This window comes from Hyperolius riggenbachi, chromosome 4, assembly GCF_040937935.1.
Source record: "Hyperolius riggenbachi isolate aHypRig1 chromosome 4, aHypRig1.pri, whole genome shotgun sequence".
NCBI lineage: Eukaryota > Metazoa > Chordata > Amphibia > Anura > Hyperoliidae > Hyperolius > Hyperolius riggenbachi.
In genome coordinates, this window is record NC_090649.1 from 473,476,280 (window position 1) to 473,503,670 (window position 27,391).

Genomic DNA, 27,391 nt, shown 5'->3' on the forward strand with positions numbered 1-27,391 from the left:
GAAAAAAAGTAGGCAGTTAAAAAATGTGACAGATGACAGGTTTTGGGCCAGTCCATCTTTTTAAAGAGAACCTGTACTGAGTAAAAATATTTAAAATAAACACATGAGGTAACTTCAAATGAACATTACAGAGTTACCTTGCCATCAGTTCCTCTCAGAAGCGCACCATTTTCTTTTGACAATAATCCCATCCAGTTCTGACAATATTTTGTCACATCTGAAATAGATCAGTTTCTGTCAGTAAAATATCAGTTGCTGTCAGTTATAGATGAGAGGAAAACGGATGTACCAGGTAATGTTCATGTTTCCCTATGGCTCAAGTGGGCGATGTTACAGTTTAACTGTGTGCTGACCAGAAAGCTGTTATGGGGTAATGGCTATTTTCAAAATGGAGGACGGAAAATTCCCTTGATCACAGTGAACAAATAGGACGCGGGACAGGAGAAAGACACTGAGGAGTACACTATATGGAAGGTAAGTATGACTTGTGTATGCTTATTTTCACTTTTATTTTCAGTACAGGTTTTCTTTAAGGGGGATTCTCAGGGCTTTCTTTGTTTTCAACAGCATTTCCTGAACAGCAGTTTAACTGCCAAAATAGGAAGATACCAGCCGGCCTCCCTAATTACTTGCACACTATTATGTCTGTTAGATTTTGCAACTGCTGTTCAGGAAATGCTGTTGAAAACAAAGAAAGCCCTGAGAATCCCCCTTAAAAAGATGGACTGGCCCAAAACCTGTCATCTGTAACATTTTTAACTGCCTACTTTTTTCGCGAAAGAACCCCTTTAATTCCCTCTCTTTTCCTCCATCTTTTTTTGCTCTTGTTTTTGGCGTTGTAAACTTTTCTGGTAATCATAGTTAATGATTAAAAGTTTTGCCAATGTTGGTTAGCTGTTTATCCTGCAGGTTGCAGGGCAGTTTCACAGAGCACATGACAGAAATTAAGGGGAACTAAGACGCGTTTTTGCGGGATGGGGCGGTTATATGGTCAAGGAGGTCTGTTCGGTTTAAGAGAAATTCTACCCTTTTTAACAAACATAGTGCTTTCTGTTCAATACCATCTATTGCAGGGGTTAAAGGACAACTGAAGTGCCAGGAATATGGAGGCTGCCATATTTATTTCCTTTTAAACAATGCTAGTTGCCGGGCAGTGCTGCTGATCTTTCATGTATGAGTAATGTCTGTATCGCACGCCTGAAACAAGCTTATGACAAATCCAATCAGACTTCAGTCAGACACCTCTGATCTGCATGCCTGTTCAGGGTCTATAGCTAACAGTATTCCAGGCAGAGGATCAGCTGCACAGCCAGGCAATCTGCATTGTTTAAAAGGAGCTGCGCTTTGAGTCCTGTGGGAGACAGCTGGTATTGTTACTATGATAGAAAGAAAAAGTAGTGCGGCACTCCTATTCATATGTCCAGTGGAAGGGAATAGTAAGCAAAATCACTCTCACCGTCTCCAACTTGGTCCTTGCTGTTGCTACTTGTAGGACGTGTGCTCCGCTACGATATAGGGACAGAGAATCAAATCATGGTAATGAAGAAAAGAAATGCGTGCACCTTCCGTCTTGAATTATCCGTGTTTTATTTTCAGCAGTGGAAATAACATCGCTTAGGACTCTATGTAGTAGTCAAAGTGGTTAACATACCATATTGTGGAGCGGTGGAGGTGGAGGAGGTGGGTGGCGGGTGTGGATGGCGGAGAGCGACGGCCGTTTCGTGTCGCGGAGACACTTGGTCACGCTGCGTTCCACCTAATTAGGTGGAACGCAGCGTGACCAAGTGTCTCCGCGACACGAAACGGCCGTCGCTCTCCGCCATCCACACCCGCCACCCACCTCCTCCACCTCCACCGCTCCACAATATGGTATGTTAACCACTTTGACTACTACATAGAGTCCTAAGCGATGTTATTTCCACTGCTGAAAATAAAACACGGATAATTCAAGACGGAAGGTGCACGCATTTCTTTTCTTCATTACCATGACAGCTGGTATTGTATTGAATATGTCAGCCTCCAGCAAAGAAATTGCCATCGTAGTGCAGTCACTTAGCATTGATTGTGCCCACTAGCATCTTTTATACAATACAATATGAATAATCTGATGAAAATATGATCGCTCACTACAAATTGTATCGTTATATTGGGTATTGTGAAGGACAACTGAAATGAGAGATATGGAGGCTGCCATATTTATTTCCTTTTAAACAATTACAGTTGCCTTGCGTCCCTGCAGCTAATCTGGTCAGATCTGACAATAATGTCAGAAACACCTGATCTGCTGCATGCTTGTTCAGGGGCTATGGCTAAATGTATTAGAGGCAGAGGATCAGCAGGACAGCCAGGCAATTGGTATTGCTTAAAAGGAAATAGATATGGAAGCCTCCATATCCCTCGTTACAGTTGTCCTTTAAGTTGCAAAATGGGTTCTATGTTCTGAAGTAGGCAATTTGGACGCCAGAAGTGCTGGGGAAGTTTGGGTGCTGCCAGAGGCGCCCAATTTAATAGCTGTGATTGGCGGCTACAATTGGAAATGAGCAGGCAATTACTGGGGCCGCCCACTATACAAACTGCGGCTACAAATATTGCTGTTTTATCCTTTTGTAGTCGTTAATCACGGCTGCCAACATGGGTGCCTATAGCGGCGCCCAAGTATTCCCTAGCGGCTGTTATTAAGTGGCAAGGCAGAGGGGGATTGCGACATTTGGGGCACAGGAACAGCTGACAGGCAATGAATTTTCAGCTTCCACTTTCCCAGCTGAATGAGGCCTAAGGCTACTGTAACACTGGAGAGTTGGGTTGTATTACCTGTAGAAACAATGCAACATAGGGGGAAAATGTATTGCATGTTAAAGGACATCTGAGGTGAAAATAAACAAAGGCGATAAACAATTGTATCTATCCTCCTTATCCTAAAAATTACTTTTTTAGTTATCCCACAGTTTTATTCTATATTTAAATCTACTTTTTAAGTTTTTACTGTTTCATGACCTCTTCTCAATGACACATTCACTGAAGTATGCCAGACCGAAAATCTATGAACTACTGATGCTTTTTATCTCTTTCCTGCTCTCAGCTTTTTATCTCTTTCCTGCTCTCAGAAACCATTTACTGTCAGGAAAGTGTTTTATGGCTGCAATTCCTTATTACTGATGGTTATGCTGTAGTCTGAGCTGGTCCTGACCCAGACAGAAACTGTATTTTGCATACCTGATTTTTAACTCTTTCAGGCAGAGAAAGGAAAAAAAAAGGATCACAGCATAGCTATTTGTGTGCTTGGCACTGTACAAACACCTGTCTATCTCATCATGTCACCTCGGATGTCCTTTAAGAGGGTGATGCTACAATTCTATAGTGAAGCACACTGTACCTACAAAGTATGCTTCACTGCAACTGTTAGCACTCATATTAAGTGGCACTGCACTGCTAATGTAATCGTACCACTACAATATAATCGTATTGCGTTAGCACAGAGATTTAAACTGTCCTATGCAACAGAACCAGTGTAAAAGTAGCCTAATGGTGTCTCCATACATGATTCAACCAAAACGTTAGATTTCCACCTTTTTCAGTATAACCTCTTGAGGACCGCAGTGTTAAACCCCCCTAAAGACCAGGCCATTTTTCTACAAATTGGCCACTGCAGCTTTAAGGCCAAGCTGCAGGGCCGCACAACTTAGCACACAAGTGATTCCCTCCACCCCCCCCCCCCCCCCTTCCCTTTTCTCCCCACCAACAGAGCTTCCGTTTGGTAGGGCCTGATTTTTTTTCTAAAATCCCTCCCTCCCCCAGCCGGCCAATCCTGGCGATCAGCTGTCATAGGCTACTGCCTATGAGAGCCTATCGCTCTCTAGTGTCCCAGGGGGAGAGCCATGTCACACAGCTGTCCCCAGTACAGTGCTGCTGCCGATCGCAGCGCTGTACACAGTTATTAGATGGCGGTTTCACCAGCTAACAGTCTCCGAGCGGCGATCCGACTGCTGGGAGACTGGAGGCAGGGCGGAGCTCCGCCTACCAAGCAGGAGATGCACGCGATCTCCTGCAGTAGCCGGCCCCAGGACTTGACGACAATTGGCGTTAGGCGGCCCTGGGGCTGTCGCTGCGGTCACGCCCATTGGCGTGACGCGGTCTTTAAGCAGTTGAAATGTTCGAGCGTCTACCTACTGAATGTATTTAAGTATTATGGGGCGCTTGCAGTTGAAACGGGTGTGAGCAGACAGAAGTTAGCCATACATATAGCAATTCTGATTCAATCTACAAAGCTAATGACTTTATTAAGCGATCGACATCAGTATGGTTGATAGAAAGTCAATCGACTAGTGGCCCACACACTACAAGTGAAATCCTTCATAAATTGATCTGACCGATGTTGTGTCTCCATGCTCTGATTGCAAAAATCGATTCCGTCGCTTGAATGTCAGGTGAACAGTAACTGATTCCTGTGCGATCGTCCGATATCTTACATCCTGCTCGATCGACTGAGTTGGTCAATCTGACATATCAGTCACCTTTCTTCGACTACTGGAACACTCTATTCTCTCTCAATTCGATAAAAGGATCGAATCAAATGGTCATTCGTACAGCCAAATCGCTAGATGTAAGTGCACCCTAAGCATATGTGATCACAGCACATCTATGTGGCTAACTTTACTTGGAGCATATTACAATATGATAGGGGCTGCAGAACAAAGTAGTTGGATCCGGTGTCTGTGTACTTTTTCTGTGTCAGAACCAGAAATGTAAAGTATGTACTTAGCTTTATGCTGCCTTCCATCTAGTGTGTATACAAGGCTTTACAGTGAACCTTCACCAAAGTAATGAAAAAGAAGTTTCACTTACCTGGGGCTTCTACCAGCCCCCTGCAACTGTCCTGTGCGCACGCCGGTCCTCAACCTCCTTGGCGGGAACCCCGAGCTACAGTCAGGGGCAAAGCAATAACCCCGACCTGCACTCGTGGTAGCCGCCGGAAGTTGTATACAGAGCATTGCGCGCAGCCGGCGTTTCAACTCACCTCCCGGAGGATCCCGATGTCGGCTGCCATTCTTCTTCCTCTCCTCCGAGGCTCTGCTTCCCCCTGGTGAGTTTGCCGTCTGTCGTCATGACGACAGCCGGCAATCTCACTATAGGGTTACAGCGCCACTCGGAGGACAGAGGGAAAACTGCAGCGCTGGAGTGCCAGGGAGGTGAGTTAGAACTGGGGCTGCTGCAGACTCTCTCATAGTATGATTTTTTTTCTTGCTTTTAGGGTCTAAAAGCACATAAAAATTTTAACCGCATTTAGACCCTAAAATCAGAAGGAATCATACCGCCAGGTAGGTTAACGATCCTTTGCACACCGTTGTATGCGTTCACGTCGGCGAGAGTACCCCGCACAGGTGCAGTAAGAGAAAACCTCGTACTGTGCCTGCACAGGATGCTCTTGCTGTCGTGAACACGAATGAGGATGCACAAGGCCATGGCAGCGCAGGCACGGTGGCACGCCGACAACTGAATTAAGCCGCGGCAGGGGTATGAAGGATTGTTAAGGATGGGCACGGGGCGGTTGCAGGGGGCTGGTAGAAGCCCCAGGTAAGTGAAACACTTTTTCATTACTTCGGTTAAGGTTCACTTTAAGTACACCTGAACTGAGAGGTATGTGGAGGCTGTCATATTTATTTCCTTTTAAGAATGCAGTTTGCTTGGCTATCCTGCTGATCTTCTGCCTTTAATACTTTTAGCTATAGACCCTGAACAAGCATGCAGCAGATCAGGTGTTTCGGACTGGATTAGCTGCATGCTTGTTTTAGGCGTGTCATGCAGACACTTCTACTGCCAAAGAGATCAGCAGCACTGCCAGGTAACGTATGGTTTAAAAGGAAATAAATATGGCAGCCTCCATATTTGTCTTACTTCCGGTAAGCACATATGCACTGTTTACATCTCCCATCAGGATCAGTTCGGGGGGGGGGGGGGGGGGGGGGTCTGTCAGTCAAAGCTTTGACGTGTCCGATCTTTAAACAAGCTTAGGTAGACAAGACACAGAACATTTTTTATTGCACTTTTCTCCTGGCGGACTTAAATCGCCAGCGCTGCAGCTCTATAGCCAGTAGCGGTGTTAGGGAGTCTAGCCCAAGGTCTCCTCACTGAATAGGGGCTGGCTTACTGAACAGGAAGAGTCGAGATGTGAACCCAGGTCTCCTGTGTCAGAGGCAGAGCCCTTAAAGTGAACCAGAGATGCACCCTCATGTATTTTACCATATATATCAGTGGGAACATTAGAGAAAATGCCTACCCTGCTCTCTGCTTCATCCTTCACTGCTCAGCCTGCTTGTTATCAGCCCTGATAAAATCCCCGACTGAACGTTCAGTCTGGCTTTGCTCAGGAATCATTACAGCAGAGCCAGAAGGAAGGCAGGCTTGGGCTTGAAAAGACATCAGAGAAGACGGACTCGTCTATAAGGAATCTTGAGCAAAGCCAGACTGAATGCTCAGTCAGGGATTTTATCAGGGCTGATAAGAAGCAGGCTGAGCAGTGAAGGATGAAACAGAAAGCAAGGTAGGTGTTTTCTCTAATGTTTCCACTGATATATATGGTAAAATACATGAGAGTGCTTCGTCTCTGGTTCACTTTAACCAGCACACTATCCAGCCACAATGGGTTCTTGAGGAGACAGCCCCGAATGGTCACCTCACCTGAGTTTTATCAGGTACGTTTACGTAGCTTAATAAATGACACAGAAATGTATGCAAAAAAGTTTCCTAATCCCTTCCTTCTGTGTCCTGCATGATGATTCCCCCTTCCCCCCCTTTTCTGTGGGGTGTCACCCTCATATCCAGCTCTGTGGCTCTGTGGGGCCCCTCTGTGTCTTGCATGATAACCCCCCCCCCCCCTCCCATTCTGTGGGGTGTCACCCTCTGGGCCAGCTCTGTGGGGGCCCCTCTGTGTCTTGCGTGATAACCGCCCCATTATGTGGCATGGCCCCCTCTTGCCCTGGGACTGGCTGCCGCTGACCCCTCACCTATTTAGCAGTAATCGGTGTGGAGACAGACAATCATTTGCCTGAGCGTATTATATTGGTGTTTGCTCTGCGCTATCTGCAGTGATCTGCCTGTGTTCCCTGGGCTGCCAAAGGTGAAGTTTGTCCTTTTATATTTCAGTGACTGCCTCACACTCTCATGTGACCTCATTGCATCTTATTTCTATACTGATATACCTTCGGGAATCATTGGAACCATGCTGCGATTTTTCCAGCGACATTTCATGACGGACGACCGTTTCCTGCGGTATCGCACAAAATTTTGTAACATCGTTTAAGTTCTATTACTCCCGCGCAAATTACCGTGATTGTATCGTGCCCGCCGCATGCCATCCTGATTACCCACGGCAGAAGATGGATAGGGGAAAAGTCGTTTGTCGGATCGCGGGTAGCCGGTGGTTCCCCGTTCCATCTTCTGCTGGTTTGCTCGTGGATACATAGCTTTTTAAGTATTAGCGACAGAGGATCAGTAGGGCAGCCAGGCAATGTGCATTATTTAAAAGGAAAAAATACGACAGACTCCACATCCCTCTAATTTCAGGTATCCTTTATGCTAAATACACTTGATGCAATTTCCCGTCCTATTGCCTGCAATTGGACTATTGTTTCTGACATGTCCAATCTGCTCCCGCTTGATAACAGGATTGATTTTGCAAAGTTATCTTAGGAAAATGGATCCCGTTGTCGATCATGAGCAATTTGGACATGTACACACGATACAACTTCCTGTCAGATCACCCATTGATTGGACAGGAAATTGAATGGTGTGTGCCCAGCATTAAAGGGGAACTGAAGAGAAAGGTATATGGAGGCTGCCATGTTTATTTCCTTTTAAGCAATACCAGTTGCCTGGCAGCCCTGCTGATCCTCTGCCTCTAATACTATTAGTCATAGCCCCTGAACAAGCATGCAGCAGATCAGGTGTTTCAGGCTTTAAAGTCAGATCTGACAAGACTAGCTGCATGCTTGTTTCTGGTGTTATTCAGATACTACTGCATAGAAATAGACCAGCAGGGCTGCCAGGCAACTGGTATTGATTAAAAGGAAATAAATGTGGCAGCCTCCTTATACCTCTTACTTCAGTTCCCCTTTAAATGTGGAAATTTTCCATCCTTTTAAATTGCCTGTCTTTTCATTATCTGACAGAGCTGAATTGGTTTGCACTGATCAAACCTGCCCCGTTTGAACCGATTTACAATCGATTTCATAAAATAATCAAATCTATTGATCAATTGAACACCAAAATCGATCAGTGTATGGTCACTTTAAAGTAAACCTAAGAAGAAACAAAGTATAAAAGAGTTATACTGATTGGGATGAAGTTGAATCCTGGGTTACGGTTACTCTTTAACCTGCTGAGCGGTCTGGACGAGCTCAGCTCGTCCAACACCGCCAGAGGCTGCCGCTCAGGCCCTGCTGGGCCGATTTTAATGAAATAAAAAGCAGCACACGCAGCCGGCACTTTGCCAGCCGCGTGTGCTGCCTGATCGCCGCTGCAGCGCGGCGATGCGCCGCGTGCATCGGCGAAAGAGGGTCCCCCCAGCCGCCTGAGCCCAGCGTAGCCGGAACAAACAGTTCCGGCCAGCGCTAAGGGCTGGATCGGAGGCGGCTGACGTCAGGACGTCGGCTGACGTCCATGACGTCACTCCGCTCGTCGCCATGGCGACGAGGTAAGCGAAACACGGAAGGCCGCTTATTGCGGCCTTCCGTGTTACTTCTGGCCGCCGGAGGCGATCGGAAGAACGCCTCCGGAGCGCCCTCTAGTGGGCTTTCATGCAGCCAACTTTCAGTTGGCTGCATGGAATAGGTTTTTTTTTTATTTAAAAAAAACCCTCCCGCAGCCACCCTGGCGATTTAATCAGAATGCCAGGGTGGTTAACTACAGTGTATCTACCTCCTCTGTGACTTCATCTAAGCCATGAGGACGTAGATATACGTCTCGTAGCTGAAGCGGAGCTGTACCTGGTTGGACATTGCTCATGTGCACACCTCTGGTACGGTCTGCTGCAGCACTAATTGGTGAAAGGGAATACAGGTTATCTGAGCCAATAAGATTTTTTTTATTTTTTTTAATAAAAATCAGATTGATTTTTACCATTAAAAATACTTTTATTTTCTCAGTTCATAGTGAAAAATACACACTGCAGCATTATTTCAGTATCAAATATCCTCACCATAAGTTGTGACAGACACATAATCTAAGTTTTGTGATAAATGGGAAAAATAGCCAAACAAAGTTGTTTTTTATCTACAGTAACTCTTTTTAGTTTTAAACTGGAATTGGTAAAGAAATAATGTTTACTATTTTTGCCCTTTTTTTCACATTAAAATGCATAGGAAGCAAAATTGTTCTAGGGAAAAAAATGCCATACAATGAAAGTCTAGTTTGTCTTGGAAAAAAAGAAATATATTTCATTTTGGTGTCATAAGTATGGATAAAGCTATTGCTTGTTAAGTAGAGACATAGCTAAAATGTCAAAACTGCTCTGGTCCGTAAGTGGGAAACCAGGTCTGGATGTGAAGTGGTTTTAATGCTTTTTTATTCTCCCCTGTAGACACAGTATCGGGCACATCATGAAGCTGGTGGAGCAGCATGGCACTGACGTGTGGTGGACGCACCCTGTAGAGGAGTTACTGCCCAAGTCTGTTCTTACACAGGTACCCTTCTTACCTATAACACAATGGCTGCCTTCCAAATTCTGGGTAATAAACAAGAATTCACCTGCAGGGAGAAAGACACCTATCTAAGGATCTTATTTTTACATGTATTTAAAGGACAACTGTAGTGAGAATTATATGAAGGCTGCCATATTTTCTTTTGAGAAATACCAGTTACCTGGCTATCCTGCTGATCATCTGCCTTTAATTCTTTTAGCCATATACCCTGAACAAGCATGCAGCAGATCAGGTGTTTCTGACATTTTTGTCAGATCTGACCAGATTAGCTTTATGCTTGTTTCTGGTGTGATTCAGACACAACTGCAGCTAAATAGACCAGCAGGGCTGCCAGGCAACTGGTATTGCTTAAAAGGAAATAAATATGGCAGCCTCCATATACCTGTGACTACAGTTGTCCTTTAACTTATGTAACCCATACACTGGGTTGAATTCCCGCCAATACACAGCAGATTCGATTACTGTATTCGATTCTGCTGTGAAATAGTTAACGCAAATGTTGACCGATAACCATCCTACATCGGTCGAACCAGTTGAATCGGTCCCGACGTAAAATTTTGCTTAATTGTTGGCGGGCCGGGGTGCGTGTCGCTAGCGGCGTTGGATTTTTTTTTTTTTTAAAGGGACCCTGAGCGGTAAATAAAAACAAAATTTGGACTCACCTGGGGCTTCCTCCAGCAACCCTTAGCCCGCGAGGTCCTCCCGGTCGCGTCATCAAGCTGGTCGCCATAAGCCTCCTTCAGTCTGTAGAGAAACGTACATGCACAGGAGGCCTACGGCGACCAGCATGATGATGCGCGACTTCACCCGAACTTACCAGCTACCAGAGCCGTCAGCGGGACCAGGAGAGGGAAAAAGAGGATGCCGGAGGACCTCGCCGGCGCAGCGGCACCCTAAGGGCCCATTTCCAGTATCGCGAATTCGCATGGGCAATACAAGTGGATGGGACTGTTTCCACTTGTCAGGATTTCTGAACGTTTTTCTGTGCAGAAAAAATGTGCACGGCAGAGCCATCAGAATTCACATACCGCTATGCGAATCGCATACAATGTACTTAATAGGAAATTCACATGCGGTTTTGTTATGCGAATTTTCATGCAAATTCGCATACGATTTCGCATATAAACAATGGAAAAGTACACAGGCACTGCCATGGTTAAATTTGCATACATCGTCATCCATGCAAAATCGTATGCGAAAATTCGCATACAACCACATGCAAAATTGCATCTGCATGCAAATTTTTTCCGCGGCGATTCCCAGCGCACAAGTGGAAACGGGTGATCAAAGTCTTTCCTCATCCTGATTAATGTTTTCAAATTTATCGCAAGTGGCGACATCTGTAGTCTTACCAGATAAGCTCTGTGGAATGCTTGTTTACTGAGCGTTCTGAAGCCAGTCCAAAATATATCATGGAGAATTGTGTGTGTGTGTGTGTGGGGTGGGATTGCTAATCAGCATAGGCTAAACATCAATGAGAGGGCAGATTACATATTCATATACAGTAATCTATACATGTCGGAAGTGTTTCTGATGCTGAAACCAGGAAAATTACCATAGAAATGGGTGTCGTGAATGAATGTATTCTGCTATATGTCACTATAGGGCCTCTTTAAATGCCTGTTCTCCGTTTCCCATCTCTTGGCAGGCAGGCAGCAAATCTGATGCACAGGAGTATGAACCGGGCCGAGATGTTCTGGACATCTGGTTTGACAGCGGGACGTCCTGGGCTCATGTTCTGGAAGGTATGAAAGCCCCTAAAAAACCTGTCCCAGCAGCCAGAGCAGCAAACCCATTCATAGCAGAGGCTTCACTATTCTGGGCTTTTCCAGTCCTGAATCCAAAAGTATTGCCCCCCTCAGTTCACAGGAACATATTGTGTACAGTGAATTATAAACTAATGGGCCCCAAAAACAATCTCTTATCAAATCATTAGTGGCCCTTGGGGACAGGGTCAGAAACACACAGTTGCGTGGATCGGGGGGTTGGCCTTAGAGCTGCGCAGCCGCACTCGCGGCTATGCGGACTGCGCAGCCGCGGCCAGCTCCGCCGGCCATCTTGGTACAGGCTGGGGAGCCCGACTCGGGCCGCGCGGTCGGGGACCGTTCGGGGGGCTGTGCAGCGGCGGGGACCAGGCGGAACGGCACAGAGGGCGCGGACGGCGTCCTCCGTGCCTAACAAGCTGAGCAAGGTAGCTAACTTTTTTCATTTTTTTTTTATGGACTTGGCCTCGTAAGTCCTTTAAAGGAGAACTGTAGTGAGAGGTATATGGAGGCTGCCATATTTATTTCCTTTTAAGCAATACCAGTTGCCTGGCTATTCAGCTAATCCTCTGCCTCTAATACTTTCAGCCATAGGCCCTGAACAAGCATGCAGCAGATCAGGTGTTTCTGACAAATTTAGACAGATATGACAAGATTAGCTGCATGCTGGTTTCTGGTGTGATTCAGACACTTCTTTAGGCAAATAGACCATCAGGGCTGCCAGGCAACTGGTATTGCTTAAAAGGAAATAAATATGGCAGCTTCCATATCCCTCTCACTACAGTTCTCCTTTAAGCTCTGCCCCATCAAAGAAACCTGCCCAGGCTTTTTTTTCCCTGATGCTGTGCAAAGCATCATGGGGTCTCCTATGTTGTTGTTCATGTTGCCTAGCAACTGAGAGGGGTGATCAGCACACAGGACAGTTGGAACTGTGTCTCATGCTCCCTGTCACCTCCTTTCAACCAAAAAGATGGCTGCCCTCATGAAACATTTGTCTGTTCTTTTAAAACAAGGTAGGTAAGATGTTAATTAAAATAGATAGGTAATATAATCTAACTCATGTAACTTAATGACATGTTTGTTTAGGCTGAAGTTCCTCTTTAAGATGAGTAGTCTTGTGGCAAAGAGGAGATGTGATATAGTGGGCCTACATCCCTGGTGGAAATTATCTGGTTTAGATGTACGACTGCTAAGGCAGGATCAAGGGGGACTTGATATCCTTCTAATTTTGATAGAACCGAGAATATTTGTTTCCAAAGGGGCAAGATATCTGGACAATATCATAGTAGGTGGGAAAGGGTACCTATGTTTCCAAAGTTTCTTCAACACAAAGGAGATTAGTGTCCACTTCATTTCAAGCAGCTACCTAGTGGCTGGATTTGTCTGGGAAGGGGTGAGCATTGGAGCAGTATGAAGAGAAAATAGCAGAGGGCATTCATGGAACAAGTTGTGGGGAAGTTTTCTTCTGATCAGTCCCTAAGGAATTTCCACCTTCCTTCACACAGTATGCTGGTACCTGCATATGAATGTATGAGAGCAGAGAGGCGAGAGAGTGAAAATTGTTCTTTTGTAAATAGTGTGTAGTAAATTGTCCAGTGAAAGTGACATCTGCGGTCTGGCTGTGATCTGAACACCTCAGCATCCCTTCCCCAGAGCTGTGCAGAATTCTTCCCATCATTCATTTGTAGCTGATGCTCCGGCAGTAACCCGGAGCTGTAAAGTATAAGCTTGTAAACAGGTTTTTATTGGAGTGACTCAAAGGGCAGCTTGAGAGAAGTAGTAAAAATAGTAAGTAGAATAGAAGTGTTTGTCTTGAACAGGACGCCAGTGGTGGGGTGATTTAAAGTGTACCAGAGACTAACTTAATTAAAAGATTTATACATACCTGGGGCTCCCTCCAGCCCCATGCGCAAGGATCGCTCGCACGCCGCCGTCCTCAGCCTTCTCCAGCTCCGGTCCCGGGTCCTGTAACTTCAGCCAGTCTGAGCGTGCGCAGTGCGCACCCTCCATCTCTCCGGCGGAAAATAGTGCTGTGCTGTACTATTCTCCCCTGGAGAGAGACAAACAAAGCGCCTGCTCAGGCTGGCTGCGCCTGGCCGAAGTTACGGGACCCGGTACCGGAGCTGGAGAAGGCTGAGGACAGCGGCGCCGGAGCGATCCTTGCGCATGGGGCTGGAGGAAGCCCAACGTATGTATAAAGCTTTTAATCAGGGCCCTTAAACCCTCCACTAGCAATACTACATATAGGCCTCACTAATGTCCCCAAGGAATTTCACTTAAAACTGACACACATTCTCTGTGCAACAAGACAAGCCATTTGCATGAACTGGAAAGATCCTATTCCACCTACAATAGACTCAATTATGCACATATACAAACTTAACTTACACATGGAGCACAGATTACGAGGGCATAAACATGTAGTCTAATTAAAAATTCTCCTATAACTACACATGGCTTCTAAATCCCAGTCAGCTATATATAAATTTACAGTTTTGAACTAAGAAACAGATTGTTATTGTTTATAAATACTTCTCATACTCATTGTTGACGTCTTCTATTAATTTTTGCTCCAAAAGATGTGCTAGGGCTTATTTTCAGAGGATGTCTTATTATTGGGGAAAACACTGGTAGTTTTCCTATACAAAATGTATATATTGCATGCCATGCTAAAACACAAGCTGCTGACAGATCAGGAGGGCTGGCTCCAACAAAAACACAAATTGCCTTACACATATACAGGACTGTAGTAGTCTCAATACACTGCTGTTCTCCTGTATCCAAGCTTTGTATTGAGTGTGACTTGCTGGTGTCATGTGAGCTGCTGCTAGGGCTTACATTGGGGGGATGTCTTATATTTCAAGCATGCTAGGAATTCCTGCTAGGTCTTATTCTCAGGGGATGTCTTACTTTAGGGGAAACACGGTACTTATGACAATGATTACATCTTCTTAAGTGTATCTGCAAGTACTTAAGATCTAACGTCTGTGCGTAACATTTTACATGCTTCTTCTTTTCAAAATTAATAAAAATTTGAAGTTTAAAAAAAAAAAAAATCTTTTAATTAAGTTCGTCTCTGGTTTCCTTTAAAGAGTAACTGTAGTGAAACTAACATAAGGAATAAAATAGCTTATTTCTTACAATTTTCATTTATAAATTACTTCTTGAATGTTTGCCCATTGTAAAGTCTTTCCTCTCCCTGATTTACTTTCTGAAATGTATCACTGGCAGCACCATCTTTAGAACTGGCAGGTGATCTCTGCGGAATGTTTATTTACTGAGAGTTCTAAAGCGAGTAGAAAAGCTCTCTGGTCTCCCAGAATGCTCAAAAAGGGGGGGGGGGGAGAGAATTCTGCGTAATAAACAGCCTATGGTAAGCCTCAGTGGGAGGGCGGGGCTACCAACCAATATACAGCAATATATAGATAAAGGAAGGGTTTCTGATGCTGAAACCAGAATATTGAAAGTATTCCCGAGGCGACGTGTGTCATGATGAGATAAACATACTGTATATATGTACAGTCCAAAACATACTAATAACCAGGCTGTTTTACATGTTTTATTTTGCTGCCTGAAATTTTTAGGCATGCAAGTGACAGCTTCTGTCTTGTTGGTACCTTGTTGGGAATATAATAAACATCATGTCATAAGACGGCGGCCTGACCGCATTCAGCAAGCGGAACGCGGAGGTTTGTCCGCGTCCGCATCAGCGGCACCATCCACCACATGGTCGCATGCGGAACGCGGAGAAATGTCCGTATCGGCGGTGCGATCCACCGTTCGGTCACAGGCCTCTCGGCGTACTTTACGTCGAGGCTGTGGTCCGGTTCTTCCCTCACAGGCCTCAGGGCCTGTCCCACACCAACGCTATCCTCAAGTCTGGACCCCGTAGGGGCTGCGCGCGTGTGCAATAAAGCCTTTTATACTCTTAGGAGAGTCAGCTGACCAGCTGGTCAGCTGACCTCAGTAAGGTCCTTGAGCTGTGCTGCAAGGTCCTTGAGCTGTGTTGTGATTGGCTGATTGGCTGGGCGGGCTGTTTGAGCCCAGCACAGTATAAAAGCAGGCATTCTGTTAGTTGCAAGTTGTCTGCAGTAAGCGTTACTTTGTGATAGCCCTCAGACCTTAGCTAGATCCGAGAGAGACAGTCCTAGCGGGAGCAAGGCTCCTGTCTCTCATCAGTCAGTCTTTGTTGTTTTCCTGATTATTGTATATTTGTATGTAACCTGATCTCTGTTATAGTCAGCCAGTCAGTTGATCTAATAGTCAGCCAGATAGTGATCTGACAGTCAGTACCATCGCGGGCCAAGTGCGGCTTGCCGTAACTAGCCCACAACAGTCAGATTTGTTATTTTCCTGATCTGCGACATATATTGGTTTTGCCAATATATTCGCAAGCACTATTGTTATCTGTGCCATTTTCTGATCTCCCGTTGCTGAACCTCTGCTTGTCTATTTCACTACGAGTTCGGCTTTCTGACCTTGTACCTCCGCCTATCTGATTTCCGTTACTGACCTTGGCTAGATTTCTGACTCTGCTCTCTGTTTCACGATTCGGTACCTCGCAGCCAGTTTGTTACCGAACCGTTTCCGTCTGACTTTGCCCCCTTTAGTGGTTCTCCCACTAAAGGGTTTTTTCTGCTGAATCCCTCCTTGCGGAGGTCTCAGTGGTTCCCCAGTATATCATTGCTGCTGGGGAACGCGATTCTAGCGTTACGTCATCTAGTCGCAGAATCGCACACACTGCGTTTCTCTTTTAGAGGTAGCCAGTCCTCTTAAAGATATCAGTGTGGTGGGGTTTCCACTGTCGTTATACCCGGTATCCAGAGTTACAAATAAATATCCGCATTATTGGCGATTCCGCAGATCACCACATAATCGGATATATCAGCATTATTGGTGATACTGCGGATCACCAACAATCTGAATACTCTGAGTGTGCACCAAACACCACACATTGTTACACATCACTGATAAGCAAATTACAGCCATAAAAGTTTTCCTGGCCGAATACAACTTCTGAGAGCAGAGAGAGATGTAAAAAGGTCTTTAAATAGTTCATATATTTTCACTAAAGGTCCTTTTCCACTAGCCGCGTTCCGCTTGAACAAGCGGATCGACTGCGTTTTGCTGATCGCTAGTGCACTTTTTCCATTAGCGCGTTTCGATTTTTCCCTGAGCACATGTGTAGTGCTGCACAATTATTGCCATGATTGCGCTTTGCTCCCGACGATGAACGTCGCAGTCGAGTGGAAAAAGAGGTTTTTGCAGACGCATTTGCGATTGCGCTTGCAAGTGGAAAAGGAGCCTTAGGGACAGTTAATAGGTTGCCATTGAGCAGAGACAACAAAACATTGAATCTACTTTGTAAATGTTTAACAAATGCAATTGTTTATCTCGTCAGTGTATTTTCTATTAGTACCAGGAGTCTAGAAAAAAACTCCTAACAAAAGTAAACTGTAATTAAAATTGAAATTTTGATAAAATGTTCTACAGTATTTCTCAGATAATAGTCATCTTAAATAACTTGTATATACATACTCTATATATGCACTCCCTGCAGAGCTGCAGGAAATCCACTGAAAATGTAGTGCACACTGATTGCAGAGTTGTCGATCACCTATAAACCTGGTTCAGATTGTGCATGAAGAATGTGTAATAGAGGAAGAATCCCCTCATTCCCCTGCAGAGTACCTGCACATCACTCTTACATGTACCCACAGTTATATTGCCTAGGACCTGATCCATGTTCAGATTGTACATGAAGAATGTGTAATAGAGGAAGAATCGCCTCATTCCCCTGCAGAGTACCTGCACATCACTCTTACATGTACCCACAGTTATATTGCCTAGGACCTGATCCATGTTCAGATTGTACATGAAGAATGTGTAATAGAGGAAGAATCGCCTCATTCTCCTGCAGAGTACCTGCACATCACTCTTACATGTACCCACAGTTATATTGCCTAGGACGTGATCCATGTTCAGATTGTACATGAAGAATGTGTAATAGAGGAAGAATCTCCTCATTCCCCTGCAGAGTACCTGCACATCACTCTTACATGTACCCACAGTTATATTGCCTATGGCCTGATGGATGTTCTTTGTTCCAGTTCTGTACCCTCTACAAGTACTCTTACCAAGGACTAGTTTTGATTTATATTAAACAGCTACTCTACAGCAATATACTAAGTTCAAATGCATCTCTGGTGTACATAAAAAATAAACACAGAGGTAGGCTAATGCTTAAAAGTTAAATGCCTCAACGCATTGCTTGTTTAATAAGATTCACTGGAACCCCGTATCCGCTGGGTTCCGGTGCATGGATCTGCCCCCTTGCAGAAAATGGCCCTAGCCTTTTCTCTATCCGATATAGAAAAGGCAGAGGGCTTTTTCTGCAAGGTGGGAGGGCTTACATGCTGGAACTAGGCTGATATGGGGCTTCGGTGGATCTTATACAGACAACATGCTGGGGCACTCACGTTGGCAATGACAGGCCGGGATGGCTGACAGGGTAGAGTGTCGGCTCCTTGGCCAGGAGCTTTTGGTTCCCAAATGCAGATGCCATCTTCTTATAGCTTTAAAATTCCTGAGGGCTCGTTTCCATATAGCGCGCTTATAAAAAAACGTGATCGCAGGGACAGGAGACAGTGCATAGACTGCATAGTCTGTGCACTGTCATGCATAGCACTGACATCCTCTACAGCACTTTACAGAGTACATAATCGTGAGGCTAACTGTCCTCAGAGGAGCTCACAATCTAATCCCTGACAGTTAAAGTCTAATGTCCTACTATATTGGGCAGCATGGCAGCTTAGTGGATAGCACTCTCGCCTTGTAGTGCTGGGTCCCTGGTTCAAATCCTAGCAAGGGCACTAGTTAACTGTATAAAACATACAGTTAAAGTTAATTGGCTTCCCCCTAAATTGGTGGCCCTAGACTACTATCGATAAACTACACTATGATAAGATTGGATTGTGAGCTCCTCTGAGGACAGTCAGTGATACATAATAATAATATGGAAGGACATTACACTATGACTATGGCAGGATTAGAATGTGAGCTCCTCTGAGGGACAGTCAGTGACATGACTATGTACTCTGTAACGTGCTGCAGAAGTGGTCAGTGCTATATAAATACATAATAATAATATGGTAGGGCATTACACTATGACTATGGTAGGGATTAGATTGTGAGCTCCTCTGAGGACATTCAGGGACATGACTATGTACTCTGTAAAGTGCTCCGTAGATGTCAGGACTATATAAATACAAAATATGTTCTCGCGGGGTTCAAATCTTGGATCTTCCTGTTAAGGAAGCCAGCACCTATTCAGTAAGGAGACCTTGGGCAATACCCCCTAACACTGCTACTGCCTAATGAGGGCGCTCTAGTGGCTGCCTCGCAAGCGCTTTGAGTCCGACAGGAGAAAAGTGCTATACAAATAAATGTAGTATTATTACTACTTACAAACTCAGTGCAGATAGTGCCCTGGCTGGGATACGAAATGGGGACCCAGCGTTACAAGCCACTAACCACTACGCCACCGTGCTGCCTATAAGTTGGGTGTAAATTAGGATGACGTGGTTTCAGCTTACTTGTGTTTTCTAGATAGTTATAATTATTTTAGCTTAACCACTTAAGTACCAGCGGTCTCTGCCCCCTTAAGGACCAGAGACCGCTGGTACAATACCAACAGAATCCCGAAGAATCGCCGTGCATACCCGCCGCACGCCGGGATCCTCCTGACGTAGACTCTGACGTTTCTATGACGGCAGAGTCATGTGAGCCGGTCAGGAGCCGCTTTCATTGGCTCCTGACCGTGTCTATCAATGTAAGCCAATGGGAGTGGCTTACATTGATGGACATGGCCAGGAGCCAATGAAATCGGCTCCTGTCCGGCTCACATGACTCTGCCGTCATAGAGACAGGCAGAGCCAGTGAGGTGCGGTAAGACACGTCGGGTTTGATCGGCGGGGAGCGACGGAAACGGCGGATGGTGATTGAAATCTACGCCCTGCCAGCCAGGTAACCACCAAAATAAGGCGTAGATTTTAATCACCGTGGTCCTAAAGGGGTTAATCTTTTATACCACATAAATAACCCAGCCATGGCTTATGTGTTGCCCTCGTGGCCTATGCTTAATGTTGTTGGTAACTGTAAATTATTAGATATTAACCCGGTGGGGTTATAAAAGGCCTCACTTGCCTGTGACTGGGCAGAGTCTAGCAGCAGATCATTGTGTAAGTAAACACTGTAATGCTGTTTGCTTAATTTTTAACAGGGCAATTGGTGCTTTACAACATCCATATCTGCTCGCATTTTCATGCTGACCCACAGATTTTAAGTAAACACGAGGTTTAGATTACGGCCAACCTCACCGACTCGCTTGTCTGATCTCGCTCTGCACTATCCGTTGCTGTTTGATCTTTGAATATGTGAAAGGGATGCAGGTGGTTGTACCAGAGCCAGTTAAAGGAACGCGAGGTGAGAGACTTATGGAGGCTGCCATATTTATTTCCTTATTATAAACATACCTGTTGCCAGGCAGTCCTGATGATCTTTCTGGTCTGTAGCGTCCACACCTGAAACAAGAATGCAGCAAATACAGTCAAACTTATAGATTACATCTGAAATTTATAAAAAAAAATTAATAAAAAATCAGATTTACTTACCTGGGGATGCCACCAGCCCCTGGAAGCCTATGTGTCCCTCACTGGAGCTCCACTCCAAGCCCGGCTCCTGGGGTCCACTCCATAGCAGCTGCCGAGCCTGCCAGATCGGCGACCATTGCACATGTGCGCAGCCACACTGCTCGCGTTCCATCCCCGTGGCTCTGCGCGTCACTCCCGGCCGGGGCGAGGCTTGTGATCCCATTCATTATACTGAATGGGATCGCGGGCTGAAGGGCCTCGAAATGCAGCGCTGAATCCCTGTGCATGAATGGAAATGACAGACAGTGCAGTCTATGCATATCTCCTGTCCCTGTGATCGCGTTTCCATAAGCGCGCTATATGGAAACCAGCCCTTAGGAATTGTAAAGCTATAAGAAGATGGCATCTGCTTTTGGGAACCAACAGTTCTTGGCCAGGAAGCTGACACTCTACCCTGTCAGCCATCCCAGCCCGTCATTGCCAACGTGAGTGCCCCAGCATGTTGTCTGTATAAGATCCACCAAAACCCCATATCAGCCTAGTTCCAGCATGTACCCCTCCCACCTTGCAGAAAAAGCCTGCCTATCTATATCTGATAGAGAAAAGGCTAGGGCCATTATCTGCAAGGGGGCAGATCCATGCACCGGAACCCAGCGGATACGGGGTTACAGTGAATCTTATTAAACAGACAATGCGTTGAGGCATTCTAACTTTTAAGCATTAGTCTACCTCTGTGTTTTTTATGTACACCAGAGATGCATTTGAACTAAACTTAGTTTATTGCTGTAGAGTAGCGGTTTAATAGAAATCAAAACTAGTCCTTGGTAAGAGTACTTGTAAAGGGTACAGAACTGGAACAAAGAACATCCATCTGGCCGTAGGCAATGTAAGTGTGGGTACATGTAAGAATGATGTGCAGGTACTCTGCAGGGGAATGAGGAGATTCTTCCTCCATTACACATTCTTCATGCACAATCTGAACATGTATAACTGTGGATACATGTAAGAGTGATGTGCAGGTACTCTGCAGGAGAATGAGGAGATTCTTCCTCCATTACACATTCTTCATGCACAATTTGAACATGTATAACTGTGGATACATGTAAGAGTGATGTGCAGGTACTCTGCAGGAGAATGAAGAGATTCTTCCTCTATTACACATTCTTCATGTACAATCTGAACCAGGTTTACAGGTGATATACAACACCTCTGCAATCAGTGTGCACTACATTCTCAGTGGATTCCCTGCAGCTCTGCAGGGAGTGCATATGTAGAGTATAGTACTACTGTGTAACTTAATTCGTAGTCACCAACCCCACATTTAACACCATATAAAATTAATTAATTTCATGAGCAAAGGGAGTGCATATATTTGCATACAAAATTGCATAAACCTGCATCAACACAGAATTATTTGCATCTCATTGACCATCCCTACTAATGACACGACTACACATCAGCTTTTATTCTTACAGCAGAGATTCTATTTATTATGTATAAAAGATTCCTGTGATCACATCACATATACAGTCACAATCAGATATGTATATTTGACTTTAAAAATATGGTGACTGCTTTATTGCAGCAGCACAAGTAACTATTTTTGATTGGTTTATTCTTGTGGACTGAACACAGCTATTACTGTATGTAACTAAAAAGAATAAGAATAAGCTTTGCAGGATTTAAGCCCGATGAAGGCCGCAAGGCCGAAAGCTCGCTTATTCTTTTTAGTTAGCCAATAAATGGTATCATCCTGATTTAAAACTTCTTGCTTTTACTGATGGCTAACACAGTACAATACCCTATTGCTACTATTATGTGAGAAATAGAACATTTTATTTTTTTTCTCTTTTAAATAGATTTATTAGCAGTCTGAATCAGTGCATTTTTCCCCGACTCCAGGCACCAAAAAAATAGCTGACTCTGACACCAACTCCAGCTCCGCAGCCCTGTGTGTCGCTGCCGCCATTGATAAGACTGGCGTGATTTTGTTTTGCAGATGCTGAGCAGAGAGCTGATGTGTACATTGAAGGCAAGGACCAGCTTGGCGGATGGTTCCAGTCCTCCCTCCTCACCAGCGTGGCAACCAGGAATAAAGCACCTTATAAGTAGGTACCATTCTTTCCACAGTGATCAGTCACTTGTTTCCATTGTCTCCACTCGATACTGTTCCCAATGGCACTTTACAGCCAACTTCTGGCAAAGACGTTCATACGCCTATAATTAGGACATCATTGTAAAGGAATCATGCTTTGGAAAACGTTTTAGAAAAAAATTGCCACACCAATTCTTTCTCACTTCCTACTCAGTGACCTACTGCTGCCTGCTTAGTAATCCCTTCCCAGTCTTACCTCCTTACAAGAGACTGAAAGCCACAATAGGCTCAATCAGGGCCATGATACAGAGAATGAGTGACCACACCCCATGTTACAGAGACTGAGTGACCACATTACATAGATTGAAAGACCACGGGCTGGCATTACAGATATTTAATGACCATTGTGCCACATTACAGAGATCGAGTGACCACAGGGCCACATTACAGAGATCGAGTGACCACAGGGCCACATTACAGAGATCGAGTGACCACAGGGCCACATTACAGAGATCGAGTGACCACATGGCCACATTACAGAGATCGAGCGACCACATGGCCACATTACAGAGATCGAGTGGCCACATTACAGAGATCGAGTGGCCACATTACAGAGATCGAGTGGCCACATTACAGAGATCGAGTGGCCACATTACAGAGATCGAGTGGCCACATTACAGAGATCGAGTGGCCACATTACAGAGATCGAGTGGCCACATTACAGAGATCGAGTGGCCACATTACAGAGATCGAGTGACCACATGGCTACATTACAGAGATCGAGTGACCACAGGGCCACATTACAGAGATCGAGTGACCCTAGGGCCACATTACAGAGATCGAGTGACCCTAGGGCCACATTACAGAGATCGAGTGACCACAGGGCCACATTACAGAGATCGAGTGACCACAGGGCCACATTACAGAGATTGAGTGACCACAGGGCCACATTACAGAGATCGAGTGACCACAGGGCCACATTACAGAGATCGAGTGACCACAGGGCCACATTACAGAGATCGAGTAATCACAGGGCCACATTACCGAGATCGAGTGACCACAGGGCCACATTACAGAGATTGAGTGACCACAGGGCCACATTACAGAGATCGAGTGACCACAAGGCCACATTACAGAGATTGAGTGACCACAGGGCCACATTACAGAGACTAAGTGACTACAGGGCCACATTACAGAGACTGAGTGACCACAAGGCCACATTACAGAGACTGAGTGACCACAAGGCCACATTTCAGAGATTGAGTGACCACAGGGCCACATTACAGAGATTGAGTGACCACAGGGCCACATTGCAGAGATTGAGTGACCACAGGGCCACATTACACAGACTGAGTGACCAGTTGGCCATGTTATAGAGACCTAGTGACTACAGGAAGGGCAACGCTCGAAACATGTCGTGTGTACCGCTGTGTACTCCAAATATAGTATGATTGCTGAGCCATTTGTGTGCCGTCTCCATTTTTGTTTGTTACCTAGTGACTACAGGACCACATTACAGATACCTAGTGACCACTGGCCAGTAGCTTACTAACCTCAGGACAATCCATGGTCTGAGGGAAAAATCAGGGACAATAAAGACCGATCATTGAATTAATAAAGATCTTTTTTCTTGTGAACTAGTTTTCATTACTGGCCAGTCAGTGTTTTTTCCACTCGTGTGTTTTTGAAGTTTAGTTTTTCTTTCATTCCCTTTGCTCTAAACTACTATCTCTTCCTGTGCAAACGCATGACATCATTAATAATCTATATTTATACAGTCAGAACTTTGCTCTTTGGCTGACATACAATAACAGCTCTGCAGAAACACGGGTCAAGGCCTGTGTACATTGGGGTGCTGTAATTGCTTTTATTGCTGCTTGGTTTATAGTACTAGACAAGAACAGCTCAATTATGGCAGCCCTGTGTAACCTGGTTGACAGGGAAACACATCTGTGGACAAAACATGGGCTTCATTAGCTGGAAAATATCTAGTGCAGAGTTTAGTGGAAGTATTTTCAGGGTGATGTAGAGCTAGACAAATACTGAGTAGGGCTTCCCTTTATCAGAAACACTATACTAATACTGGGCAGGGCCCCCCTTTATAGTAGGGGGGCCCTGCCCAATAGCACATTATAATAGGGAGTATTGTAAAAAGAAGCACTAAATTGGAGGTCAGAATAATAATGAGCACATTAATAAAAAGCATTAGAATTTGTAATAAAGGGCACTGTAATAATGGGTAGTGGCATAAACAGCCACATTCGCTTTTAAAGACCATGCCAGAGGTTCCTTGAGATCCAAAAGGTATTTTCAGGGTTCCTCCAAGGTAAAAAGGTTGAGAAAGGCTGCTCTAGAGCAAAGCTGTGCAACTTGGTTCTCACACATTTTTGGCACAGCTCAAGTTAATGTGACTGAATCAGGGAAAGATGTGCTCCATCAGGTACAACACCTTCCTCTCTTTCTCAGTCCATCCTAAACACTGGCATGGATATGGCCCTTGAGGACTAGAGTTGGGACATCCTTGGCCTAGACTGCCCAAGCATAGACAATTGGATGTCCCCACTTCCAGCCCTCTGCTTTGCAGCCACTGCACTTTTCTTCTGCCCTTCTCCACTGGTGTGGTGGTCATGTGACACTCGGTCATCAGGCTGGTGATAAATGGGCAAGAGACAAGGGAATCACAACAGGAAGAGTGGCTAAACGGCGAGGGGTGCAGGGGGAGGAGGAGGTTAAATTGGAAGTGCAGTAATAGGCAAGTTGTCATGGAAGCACTGAAAAGTTACAGTATTTTAAGTATTCCGGTGGTCCTTGAGGGCCCCATTCCCCGCTGGCCCGCCGCACAGCGCCACCATAATCCACCTCTGCCTGTGTTTTGCAGAAACGTCATCGTTCACGGCTTCACTCTGTCTGAAACTGGAGAGAAAATGTCCAAGTCCGTGGGCAATGTGGTGGACCCAGACGTCATTATAAATGGAGGACAGGTGAGATCGCGACCCAAACCTGGCCAGTCACAGGTATCTGTTGATTAGAATCGGTTGTGAAATCAATCTTTATAGTTGCAGAAGATTGTAGGCAGGTGTGAATTGGAAAGAAGGCGAATAAGAGGAGACCTGATTAACATGTATAATACATCAGATGGCAATACAAAAGCTTAGCTTTTTGTCCCTAACAATGTACAACGGACAAGGGGACATGATCTGCGTATGGAGGAGAAAAGATTTTGCCATCGATTTACAGTAGAAAGGGGTCCTTCACAGTGAGTGGTTAAAATCTGGAACGTCTAACCTCAGCAAGTAGTTATGGGAGAGTAACCGAGCAGCTTGGGGTGACCCAAAACCACTAGGAAAGTATAGGGGACTAAATGAGACCGAAAAGCAGTCCTACTAACAAGCAATGCTTAGTGTGGTTTTGCCTTCTTAAAACAGAAGGTTACACACAAGAACTGAACTTCATCCCAATCAGTAGCCGATACCCCCTTTTACATGAGAAATCTATTCCTTTTCACAAATGGATCATCAGGGGGCGCTGTATGGCTGATATTGTGGTGAAACCCTTCCCACAAGAAACTGTGAGGACCGTGGTACTCCTGGCAGTTTCCTGTCTGTGAACCTTGTTGCATTGTGGGAAATAGCTGTTTACAGCTGTTTCCAACTGCTAAAAAAGCATGCAGCAGCTACATCACCTGCCAACAGTAAAAATGTCACCATGTGATAAATGTCAGAATGTAAATCAGGGATTTAAAATATTTTACAATGGGCAAACACTGACTAAATCATTTATACATAATTATTGTAAAAATGAAGCACTTTATTACATTATTTTCACTGGAGTTCCTATTTAAGTACATTTTTTTTGCCTCCCCCTGGATCAACTGGGATAGGTGTGGGTTCAGGATGGTGGGGGTTTTTATTTTTCTGATTGAACTTGATGGACGGATGTCTTTTTTTCAACCAAACTATGCATGATGATTTTTGTTTTAATTTGCTGAAATCGTTTTTTGGACCACAAATATTTCCCTCTGGATCTTTATCAAGTCAAACTCACAAGTCCTTGTAGCTCATCAGCAAAAAGGTTGTTTTGTAAGTGTAAAAGCAGACCTGCAGTCAGGTAGTAGTTTTTACATCCCATTTAATCTTTAACATTAACCTATTTCACAGCTCTTTCTATAGCTCAATGACAATCCTATCAGTGGCCGTAGTGACGGAATGTCAAGAAGAATGAGAAGTGTTTCTCAATACTTGTATAGCATATACCCCTATGAAGAGCAGTGAATACTATCAACCCATTGTTATGATTGATATAATCTCAAATACCCCTTGATGTATACACAATTGTTAGGAGTACTTCGTAATTGAATATACATTGTCTGTAAATACTTTTGAAATATTCCACTTTAAGTTGACGAGCCCCATGTACACTCCCCCCCCCCCCCCCCCCCCAAGGCCCACATACTAAATTCTCCCCCACCACCACCTGAGGCCAACATACGCCCCCCCCCCCCCCCCTCATTCCCCACCCCAAGGGACGACAAACTCCCCCCCCCCTCCACACCCCAAGGCCCACATACACTCCCCTTGAGGCCCTGGCTCGCTCCTCCTCTTGAGGCCCGCTTGCACTACTCCATGCGAGGCTCATGAATGCTTTCTCCTGAGGCCCGGCCAGGTACCCTCTCCACTTGGGCCCACATGCGCTTCCCACACAAGGCCATGTGCGGTCTCACCACATGCACCATGGTCATGACATCACACTGTGGGAGGGGTTTCACCACAATATCAGCCATACAGACATCCCTGATGTATTTGAAAAAAGGTACAGATTTCACATGGGAAAGGGGTTATCAGCTACTGATTTGGATGAAGTTCAGTCCTTGGTGCTTAATGACTGTTTGCTGATAATGCTGGTTCTCTCCTCAGGACAAGGTGAAGGAGCCGGCCTATGGAGCCGACGTGTTGCGCTGGTGGGTGGCCGAGTCCAACGTCTTCACTGAAGTCATGATTGGCCCGACTGTACTGAATTCAGCACGAGAAGATATCAATAAGGTGAGGCGGGACAAGGCTTCTATTTCATAATAACTCATGTAGAGTCACATGTGGATTTCATTCATTCCCCCCCATTTCTGAACAGCAATTTACACCCTGCCCCCATTCCCCTTCCTCAACATAAATCCTTTTCTGGCAGCTAATGCTA

General features: G+C 45.1%; 1 protein-coding gene across 1 annotated transcript in view; it reads left to right on the forward strand.

Moving 5' to 3' along the window:
* Positions 1-27,391, forward strand: part of IARS2 (isoleucyl-tRNA synthetase 2, mitochondrial) — a 104,453-nt gene that overhangs the window by 62,316 nt on the left and 14,746 nt on the right. Inside the window, exons 13-17 of the mRNA XM_068232918.1 lie at positions 9,575-9,677; positions 11,344-11,440; positions 22,109-22,217; positions 25,083-25,185; positions 27,118-27,243. Coding sequence (XP_068089019.1) covers positions 9,575-9,677; positions 11,344-11,440; positions 22,109-22,217; positions 25,083-25,185; positions 27,118-27,243 — 538 coding nt within the window. The remainder of the gene's footprint in view (positions 1-9,574; positions 9,678-11,343; positions 11,441-22,108; positions 22,218-25,082; positions 25,186-27,117; positions 27,244-27,391) is intronic.